This window comes from Camellia sinensis, chromosome 9 (genome assembly GCF_055761805.1).
Source record: "Camellia sinensis isolate YWXY chromosome 9, ASM5576180v1, whole genome shotgun sequence".
NCBI lineage: Eukaryota > Viridiplantae > Streptophyta > Magnoliopsida > Ericales > Theaceae > Camellia > Camellia sinensis.
In genome coordinates, this window is record NC_138969.1 from 199,180,105 (window position 1) to 199,190,249 (window position 10,145).

The 10,145-nt window shown below is 33.8% G+C and overlaps 2 protein-coding genes across 3 annotated transcripts; both read left to right on the top strand.

Annotated features, from left to right (window-relative positions):
* Window positions 1–451: 451 nt before the first annotated feature.
* LOC114288643 (Calcium-dependent lipid-binding (CaLB domain) family protein) lies at window positions 452–4,068 on the top strand. The gene is made up of 4 exons (XM_028232195.2): window positions 452–670; window positions 2,656–2,772; window positions 2,995–3,090; window positions 3,369–4,068. Exons 2-4 carry the CDS (start codon window positions 2,662–2,664, stop codon window positions 3,672–3,674), a joined length of 513 nt encoding a protein of 170 aa, XP_028087996.1. The 5' UTR covers window positions 452–670; window positions 2,656–2,661; the 3' UTR covers window positions 3,675–4,068.
* A 1,362-nt stretch (window positions 4,069–5,430) lies between these two features.
* On the top strand, window positions 5,431–9,010 carry LOC114288642 (DNA oxidative demethylase ALKBH2). Of its 2 annotated transcripts, none has more exons than XM_028232193.2 (4): window positions 5,431–5,742; window positions 7,458–7,574; window positions 7,694–7,883; window positions 8,458–9,010. In XM_028232193.2, exons 1-4 carry the CDS (start codon window positions 5,443–5,445, stop codon window positions 8,661–8,663), a joined length of 813 nt encoding a protein of 270 aa, XP_028087994.2. In that variant the 5' UTR covers window positions 5,431–5,442; the 3' UTR covers window positions 8,664–9,010. The 2 variants fall into 2 exon arrangements, with proteins under 2 accessions (XP_028087994.2, XP_028087995.2); XM_028232194.2 differs by having other exon boundaries at window positions 8,467–9,010.
* The last annotated feature ends 1,135 nt before the right edge of the window (window positions 9,011–10,145 follow it).

Sequence of the window (10,145 nt, forward strand, 5' to 3'; positions counted from 1 at the left end):
TACTGTGTATGATGGACCTGGTCTAAGCGTCAGATGTTTTAATTTAAGAAAGAAATGGTCACACACGCGCATATCCAAACCCGACCCGACCCAACCCAACCCAACGCAGCAACAAAAGCAGTGTCCGTTTAACAGGTCATTGGACCACGTCACACTCAAATCACATTCTTTCGTACATAGGTCCTGTTTGGTAGAATTTATTTTCAGTTTATTTTAATTTTTAGTTTAATTTAAATTATTTTGATGTGTTTAATTCAGTTTAATAATACAATTTATAACTTTTTATAAGTCAAAAATTAATTTATTTTTTAAGTGGGAGAGAAAAAACTTAATTTATAAATTAAAAATCAACTTATATTTACAACTATAAACTGTTAAGATATAAGTTATAATCACTTTATTACAACTCTACCAAACGAGCCATAGAAGAGGCTACTCAACACGCCATTGCTTTGTTTTTGTTTTTTTTGCATTGCTGACCCGTGGACCAGTTCGTCCACTTTACCCAAACCCATATCTCTGTCTCTCTCTGTCTCTCTCTCTCTCTCTCTTCTCACAATATATATATATATATATATATATAAACACACACGCATACATACATACATATTATTCTCACTTTTAAAAGAATCGGCTAAGCAAAGGAGGAACTGGCAACCACTCTAACAAGGTCCCCCCTCTCTCTCTCTCTCTCTCTCTCTCTCTAGGGATCTAGCGTTTTGCTGAGTTTTCTGCAATTGTTACATATTATATCTTACATTGTTGTGTTATACAGACATACATACATGAATACATGCTTACATTTTACATGTGCTTTTGGCTTTCATGCTCTCTGAACGAACTCATCATTAATTTGTTTTGATATTTACTAAAACTTTACTTGCTTGCTTCCTTCTGCTCAAGTTGAAAGCCTACACAATGTTGGGAGTGAAATTTGGGATTCCAAATTAGTTTGAGCAATACTTAAAAATTGGTTAGTTTATTAGGATCTTTAGTTTTGAGAGTCGAAGCAATTTGGATTGGAAGTTGGAATGAATTGTAGTCGAAAATGAGTGGGTTTAATTTGGGTTTTCCCCAATCCTACCATGACCCCTAAATGGGGAAACCCCTACCGCTAAACAATTATGGGTTTGGGCATTAATATTATGTGAGTGTTTAATTGTGAACCCTCCCTACCCAATCTAAAATGACAAATGTCCTCTGTCTCTCTTAGGTGGTTGGAGTGTTATGGCTTCCATATGACAGCAAGAGATACTATCTAGAGAGAGAATGAACATAGACCAAAGGTATTTGATCTATGAAGCACGGGCAGGATTGGGTGGCATTGTGGTTAAGGCTTGGGGTTTTAAGCCTCATAGGTTCAATTCCCTCCTTCCTGGGCCAATCTCTTGGGCCAATCTCTTGGGTGAAGCACAGTTGGTAGAAGATTGGATCTCAAGTTGTCTAAGGGGAGCTGCCTTGGACCTATTGGAGGGTAGGGAGGATTTTTTTTTAAAGTTGTTTAAGGGGCGCTGCCTTGGACCTATCGGAGGGTAGAGAGGATTTTTTTGTAACAAAAAAAAAAAAAAAAGCACGGGCAAGAGTATACAAGTACGATACGGGTATGTCAATATAATAAAATCTACAAATGGTAGGATACAAGTAGGGTTTGATACGCTTGGAAAAAAATATTTATTTTTAATTTAGAGTAATGTGAAAATTAATTAAATGTTTAATTTGTTAAGATCTAATCTATAATTAACATTTAATGCCAAAAGTAAAGGTATAAATCAAAATTAAATGTCAATTTATTACATAACTTACAAATCATAGTTTAATTTTAAATTAGACTGAGTATAAAAAAAAAATAAATAAAAAAAGTCTAGTAAAATGAGTTTTATCTCTGTAGTAGAAGAAAATATTATTTCAACTGAGGTACGGTACGACGTGCATATGTATTAGGTATGTCTGAATACGCCAAAAAATAAGAAGAAAAAAATTTAGGTACGTGTTTCGTATATCATACGAGGTACCATACACCGGTAAGTATCTGGTACGAGTATGACATGTTTTTCGAAGTACCATGCTTTATAGTATTTGATTATGTTCAAGACACATAAAGATCTAATCTTTTGTTAATGAAATTCTGACCACTGATGGTTCAAAATAATGAAATTTTGTCTGTTAGTGATTCATATATAACAGGAACAAGAACAAGATATTCACCAGTCATTGGATTCTACTAAATCAATTTTGTAAAATTTCCCGTCTTTTCTTCTTGATGACTAAATTTGAATTTGATTATTTTTTCAATGTTTACATTGACATTAGCACATGCATAGAAGTAGTTTTTGTCTTGCCAAAAAAAAAAACAGTTTTTCTAGTACACACCTCTTTCTCCCTCCACCATTCTCTCTATATCTGCTTTTTAACTAATTATACTCTGGTTTAATATTTACTTCTCGCTCTCGTATTTTGTTCACTGGCCGTCTTTATTGGTGATTCATAATTTGTTTCTCATTTGCCTGTTTTGGTTGAAAACTTTGAGATTATTTTCTCATTGATTTTTGTATCTTTGAATTCAGTTTGCTTTGTTACCTTGTGGGCTCTGTTCTGGCCATTTTTATTTTTTATTTTTTTTCTTCTTTCTGAACTTGAAGTCTTTCTTTGTGACAGTGGATTATGGGGGAACCTAATGGTCAGTTAAAAGTAACTGTTGTGAGAGGGAAAAAGTTGGTGGTCCGAGACTTCAAGAGCAGCGATCCTTACGTCATTGTCAAGCTGGGCAATCAGGTTAATTTGTGCTATATTATCCTTCTATTACGCCATTGTTCTTTTATATTTGCTTAAAAACAATATAGAGAATGAAGAAAACAGTAACTCATTTTTATTCCACAAGTTTGTGTGAATTTTTCTCTCAATAAGACACTCGACTAGGCTATTTATACTAAGTTTTAAGTGTCGGATTGCTTTCCTTATTAATGTTCCAGAAATAAATTTAATTTTCTGTGACAGACAGCAAAGACCAGAGTTATAAACAGCTGCCTCAACCCTGTTTGGAATGAAGAACTGAGTTTCTCCCTCACAGAACCTGTTGAAATTCTGAACTTGGTAAATTCCTAGTTCAAGCTCTATGTCTAATTGTGCTTTGATTTTCACACTGCATAATTTCTTTTTTCAAATCTTTTTCCTGTCTCAAAATTTCCTTATTTGGACACCGAAATATATGTATATATATTCTTTTAATTTGACTTGTTCGTTTTTTGTTTTTTAAATTCTATATTGAATATTTTGGCTGATGAAGTGATTCTGAAGATATTAGTAACATTGTAACTTGAGTTTAGATTTCAATAATTCAATGTCATCTGACTAAAATGTTTCATCAACAGCAAGTGTTTGATAAAGACCGATTCAAGGCAGACGACAAGATGGGGCACGCTCACCTCGATCTTCATCCATTAATCTCAGCGGCAAGATTGAGGCAGATACTGGGCGTTTCTTTGGGCGAGACAACATTAAGGAGGGTCATCCCCGACACCGACAATTGCCTGGCTGTGGACAGCACAATTAATTGCATAAATGGTGAGGTTGTGCAGGCTGTTTGGTTGCGGCTTTCTGATGTGGAGTCTGGGGAGATCGAGCTGATGATCAAATTAGCCAATCCCCCTCCTGTTGCTACCTCATCGGTAGTCTAGTATCCTACCCTCTCCCTGTAGCATCTTTAGTAAGTGTAGTCATGCTATGAACACTAAAGATTTTCACATAATGGGACACAGATATCAGACAAAGGGCGGTCTTACACGTGAGGTTCCTCATTTGTCTTACTTTTGTGTCCTATTATGTGAAAATTCTCTTTTCACTTAGATTTAGTCTTAGAAGTAAGAAGATTTATGTAGGAGATTTAGCCATCGATTAGCATGCTTTTGATTGGTTGTTGTTGGAAGTAATGGGCTTAAAATTGTTTCCAAGTGTTGTGCAATTTGAAGTCCCATGTATGAAGGGTGTAATTTAATGTTGGTGTTACATATATATGATGTAGCAGTTAATTGTAAATCATTATTTTTTCAAGATAAACATTTTTTTTTGCTATGGCTGCTTTGAAAATGAATCCTTTCTAGTTGACTTATTTCTGGATTGAAATGTTTTTTGGCAATTTTTTTAATAAAAAAACTCCTTTTCCAGATGACATTCCATACACCAAAAAAAAAATAATCAGAGTGACATTTTAGTTGGTGTATTGTGGCATGGAGAAAGTTTTTAAGGGGTATTGGGGGAAAAAAAAAAAAAGGATTTTTTTTTTTTTTTTTTTTTTTTTAAACTTCCTTGCATTTAAAGATGTTAGGAATACTGATAAATAGACCAATGAACATATTAATAAAGATACAAAATCATGGTTTCGTCACTTGGGACGTGTGGTGTGGTCCATGTTTGAATTATTTTAGGAAAATATTATGGTGCATATCTCTTAAAGAATATATACCGTATACGCTTTATAAAAAATGATATAATTTTATATTTTTATAGTTATAATTAAAATAAAAAAGAAAAAAGAAAAAAAAAAATTATAACCAAATAACACATGAAGTATAATAAGTCTTACGAGTCATAATTAAAATAAAGTCATAATTAAAGAAGGAAATTGACCATAACTAAAAAAATAAAATGACATAACTTAGGGGTGCATATGGTGAGAGTGTGTATAGTAAAATTTCTCATTATTTTATTATCAAATGTTTTGTCTAAATCTAATTTTAAAATAGTCATGTTTTTAAAAAATAGAATAAATTATAGCAAGTATCTTGAAATTTGGAGAAAATGACAAATACTATATGTTTTAACGCAAACAGAATTAATACAAGTGAGGTGTAAATCCATTAATATAATTATTAATGAAAAATTGATTATGTATTATGTAATTATGTTAAACTTGTGAGCTTAATGTATTTTTTTTTTTTTTAATCTTAAACTGAGTTCGTATAATTTATCCGAAGTAATATGTTTAAGAAAAAAAAAATGTAAATGAATCATGCGTTTTGGGGATTTGAGATTTGAAAAATGTTTGGTAACTCAAAATTTTGTGGCTCAAATCTGTCAAAATGACGTCGTTTTACACTTAAAATCTGTCAAAACGACGTCGTTTTGAGTGATTTGAGCTATTTGAACCACAAAATTTTGAACTACTTAACCTTGTTCATTTTTTTTTTCTATTCTTAATAAAAAATAGTAATAATAAAAAAAACTATTTTCTAAAAGGAAAATGTCTCGTAGCTCAAATTTTGTGGCTCAAAAGTGGCTCAAATGGCCAAAACGACGTCGTTTTGGCCATTTTTATGTTGTTTTGTACTCAAAACGACGTCGTTTTGGCCATTTGAGCCACTTTTGAGCCACAAAATTTGAGCTACGTAGCATTGTCGTTTCTAAAATAAAATAAAATAAAATAAAAAACCAAAAAAGAAGGCAATAATGATGGGTAACGAGCCAGCCTCTTTAGGTTCTTTCCCAGTTCAACATCCTTGGTGTGTCCACAAAACAAACACAATGAATCTCAAATTGGCAACAACAGCAACAGGGTCTGAATCAACGAACCCTAACCCCAACGAAGGAGGCAAAAGACAAACCGTAGATCTTGGAAATGGAAGCGAAGTGGTGTTCATTACCCGATTCCTATCCCTTGAGGATTCATGGAAATGGTTCGATTACCTCAACAAAGAGATCCCTTGGATCAGACCTACAATTCGCGTCTTTGGCCGTTCTTGTCTCCAGGTCTCTTATTTTATCCCATTCATATCTGTGTTCTTCTGTATGTATGTAGTATAAAATTAAATAATGTATTTGTCTCTCTGTCTGTGTATCCACCCTTTAAATGCTGATCAAGAAGGGAAAGATAAAGGTGGAATTTTTGATTTTTTTTTTTTGGGTGCTAATTTCTTGGATAAATGAGAAATGAAGCATTACAAAATGAAAATGAGAGAAAATGCTCTTTTTAAATTTATTTTATTTTATTTTATTTTATTTTTGAATTTGTGTATTATGTATATGTATAATCCATATCTGTGAGTGCATTTATTTGTATCTCTCTCTCTTTCTCTTTGTATGATATAAATGCTGTTACAAGATGGAAAAAAATAAAGATAGAATTTTGTATGAATTTTGTGGCTAATTTATTGTGTACTTAACGGTGGGTGCAAACGTGATGCGGTTGCAATTTTACATCTAAACTTTTGGGTTGTTTGATGAACGAGGAAGAGCGGTTAATTGTAGTTATGTTTTAGGAGTATTATACCCACTTTGTGGGCAACTATTACTTGTTTTTCTTGGAGAGAAAAAGGGCCATTGTCATTGGAGTTGAATGTTGAAGATAACTCTGAGCATTTCGACCCTTATTTCAGAGATTCTTGGAATGGGAATTTTGAAGGGTGGAGGTTTGTATAGTTCCAAGACTACATTTTTTATTTATATAGCACTAACAGAAAGGTCAAATTCATATGAATGCATTATGCATCAAAATTTTGAAGCTCTTGAGGCACTTATCAAATTAGGAAGCCCCTTAGGGTGCTATAGTGGTTAGTGATACAAGTTACCAGTGTTATTAAAAGCGATAAGTGCACCAAGGCGCCAAGGTCTCTTGAGGCCTTAGGCGCAAGGTGAGGCGTGGGCTTCATCAAGGTAAGGCGCATTATGGTAGGTTGAAATAATATAATTTAATATGAGGCATATAAGCAAATAACTAATTGGTATAACATAAACAAAATGTAACATTGAACATTTAAAAAAATGAATACCAACAAATATCGCTATTTTAACATAGATAAATGAGTAATGTTCCAAAGTTTAACATAAAACACGAATATTCATGATCTAAAGGTCAACTAAATCGACAATATTAACCTGTATATTTGAAGGATATGATATAATTTCAGCGGTCCACTAAAGGAAAAAAAGCTCTCAAGGCTTGCTCCTTGGGCTTAATTGAGCCTTGTTCTTGTCGCGCGCATTAATCGTGCCTTAGTGAAGTCGCCTTGCCTTGACCATTGCAAGGTGCAGGGGGTGGGCATGGCTGGGACTTGCTCCTAGGCACGATTCTAATAACACTGCAAGTTACGTAGTCTAAATAGCTTTTTAGTTGTTCCATAACATCAATTTTCAACCATCCTAAAGTTTTCCTAGTTATTTTCCTTTTATTTTTTTGTGACAAAGGAATATAGTACTTTGAATGGTTTTTGAGAGAAAGGATTGTAGTACTTGAGTGTAATGGGACACACCCTTTTGCTGGAGGATGTAGAAATACTGCAACAACAAAAATTGGACAGTTTCCAGGTTGGTGACTTTTAGGATTTGCATGGACATGATATTGGTGATTAGTGTTGATTTTATCTGATTTCTACTTTATTCTGTTTCCTTGTGCAATAATTTATGTTCATTCCCATGGGCATGATTAGCCAATGCTTGTTTTCCATGGTTTATCTTTTGTTCTACAGCCTAGAGACACTTGTTATGTTGCAAGTGCAGGATTGCCAGAATTAAGTTACAGTGGGTATCAGCCTCATGCATACTCTTGGGATGATTTTCCTCCACTAAAGGACATTTTGGAGGCGGTAAGGATATTTTGTTCAAGCTTTCTCATCATCTTTTTGCCAAATAATACTATGTTTGTCCACCACTAATTTCCGAGTTGCTTTAGCAGAACTTTATATCTTCACTTCTTTTGCTGTAGGTCCACAAAGCTTTTCCTGGGAGTAGTTTTAATAGCTTACTATTGAATAGGTATAAAGGTGGCAATGATTATGTAGGTTGGCATGCTGATGATGAGAAGCTTTATGGTTCAACTCCTGAAATTGCCTCAGTTTCCTTTGGTTGTGATCGCGAGTTCTTGTTGAAGAAGAAACCAAGCAAAATGTCCCAAGGTATAAGCAAGCATTTATTTTTTTCTCTGTTTTGGTATCTGAACAGTGTTTGATGGTAACTTATTAGGTTTTGGATTTGATTAATGTATCAACCTGTTTTTGCACTGTGCATTGTCCTGCACTGATGCATTGTCCCCTTTAATTGCTTGTGTTCATTATGGTTGAGGACATACCCTTTGTATATATAATTATAGCCCCAACTCCAAAGACCTCCGTATTGATTTCAATGGCATGAGACTGCCATGCATCAATGTTGGAATCGGCAACATTTTTATTCAAGAACCATCCACACAATATCCCAGTATAAAGGGTAGTTTGGGGATGATCTAAATAAGTGCACTTTTTGACTTTTTATGAAATATGAGTTGGATATGGGTTGGGTTTGAAGTAATGTGGTAGGGAGGTGATGTGACTTAAACAAGATAATGTGACTTAAATAGGATAGTGACTTTTTGACTTTTTAATTTTTTAGATTATGACAAATAAAGCCCAAGTTTTGTTTCTATCTAAGTTTTACAGCTGTGTTGTACTTGTGTTGAACTTACTTTTTTTTTTTTTTACTGTCTCATGTAAGTGCCAACAGATAAAAGAGTTGAGGGTGAACCTCCCAGCAAGCGATCAAAGAAGAGTAACCATTCTGACCATCACTTATTTACATTAAAGCATGGTTCACTGTTGCTGATGAGAGGCTATACCCAGCGGGATTGGGTCCACTCGGTGCCTAAACGTGCAAAAGCAGAGGCCACCCGCATTAACCTCACTTTCAGGTTTGTTCTGTGATTTAGCCAGCTACGAAGAAAGTGACCGCCAAAGGTTTCATGTACAAAATTTCTAGCTGTGCTCCACTGGATCTACTCCGTATAGAAGGTGCTTAATGTCTTGTAGAAATTGAATGCATTGCTGCACCTTTTGCTTGTTTGTGCCAATGTGCCATACCATACCATGTTTGCTTCATGGATTTTGCTTAGCTGGCATGATTGGGGAGCACACGAAAACGTATGTGCAACCATTTATATATTTGTTTGATTCATGAGGCTGTTTAAGGTTAATTGAACAGCCCAGTTTTATGAATATGATGTTTCATAGGAACAGAAATTAGAAATCTTATGGTCAGCTCTGCTTTTCCATATGGATGTTGCTCACTATTTATGTTGTGAATGATCGATGGTGGTGACGACGCTAGCCAAACATTGCATAGTGGTGAACATGTGGAGGGAAAGAAAAGAGAAAAATTGAAGAATGGTCAAGGTTTGGCTTAAGTGATTGTTAATGTAAATAAAGAGCAGCATCACGTCAATTATTTTGGATTCTCTATTTTTTGCACTTCCACTTATAAATTTTAAAACTCATAAAATTTCTTTTCTCTCTCTAAATAATAGCAAAATTATTCTTGTGAAAATATTTTATCCATTCAATTGAATGCACACTCTGCATCACAAAAAATGTTTCTTTCAAAAAATCTTAACAAAATTCACGAAGGTGGTTACTACTTTATTTGTACCTATTTGTTCATGACCTTACAGTGAGAAAATAAATGTAGAGTTTTTAATCTTCAATCTTCAGAGTATATCAACAATAAATTGGGTTGGGGTTTTTGTGTTTGAGAAAGAAGAAGAAGAAGAGCTAAGTGATTATTGTTAATTGTCTTGACAAGACTGGCTTGAGTTGTGATCTCTATCGTCTCATCTTTTTCTTTAGTTTAACCATTGTCAGAGTTGATTATCTGTTCTTGAACAAATAAGAAATATTTGGTTATTTATTTCCGAACAAATAAATAATGTTTGGACTTGTGTTCCTAAATTTCGGTTATATGTTTGGGAGTTTAGTCTCAAAAAAATGATGAACAATTTTTATTATTTTTTTCAAGAAATTTATCCTTAGAAAGTCAATCTTCTCTGAACTAAGAATACCATTAAAGGTATGAACCTTCTTTATTGTTGTATTCCTCTCATTTTATGGAGTTGTGTTTACCGGAAAAATTTTCACTTATTGTCATTGTAGAAGTGTAGGTAATTAAATGATTGCCACCGTTACCATCGGAATATTGCCACCAAAGGGCTTTCAAAATTTTGAAGGTGAGATTTGAAAAAGATGGATGTGTGATGATGGAAATGGGTGCTCTCATAAATCATAATTCATAATGTAATGGGTGTGTAGGCTTAATTGTGAGATGGAGTATCCCAAAATTATTAATATTCTTTTTAATAATTTTATTTGAGATTATTATTGTAATAAAAAAAATTAAAAAATGAAGAATCTAAA

Coding starts and splice junctions, on each gene's coding strand:
- LOC114288642 (XM_028232193.2), top strand. CDS start 5,443: ATGATGGGTAACGAGCCAGCCTCTTTAGGTTCTTTCCCAGTTCAACAT. Junction 5,743..7,457: donor TTGGCCGTTCTTGTCTCCAG/GTCTCTTATTTT, acceptor TTTGTTCTACAG/CCTAGAGACACTTGTTATGT. Junction 7,884..8,457: donor ACCAAGCAAAATGTCCCAAG/GTATAAGCAAGC, acceptor GTCTCATGTAAG/TGCCAACAGATAAAAGAGTT.
- LOC114288643 (XM_028232195.2), top strand. CDS start 2,662: ATGGGGGAACCTAATGGTCAGTTAAAAGTAACTGTTGTGAGAGGGAAA. Junction 2,773..2,994: donor TTGTCAAGCTGGGCAATCAG/GTTAATTTGTGC, acceptor TTTCTGTGACAG/ACAGCAAAGACCAGAGTTAT. Junction 3,091..3,368: donor CTGTTGAAATTCTGAACTTG/GTAAATTCCTAG, acceptor TTTCATCAACAG/CAAGTGTTTGATAAAGACCG.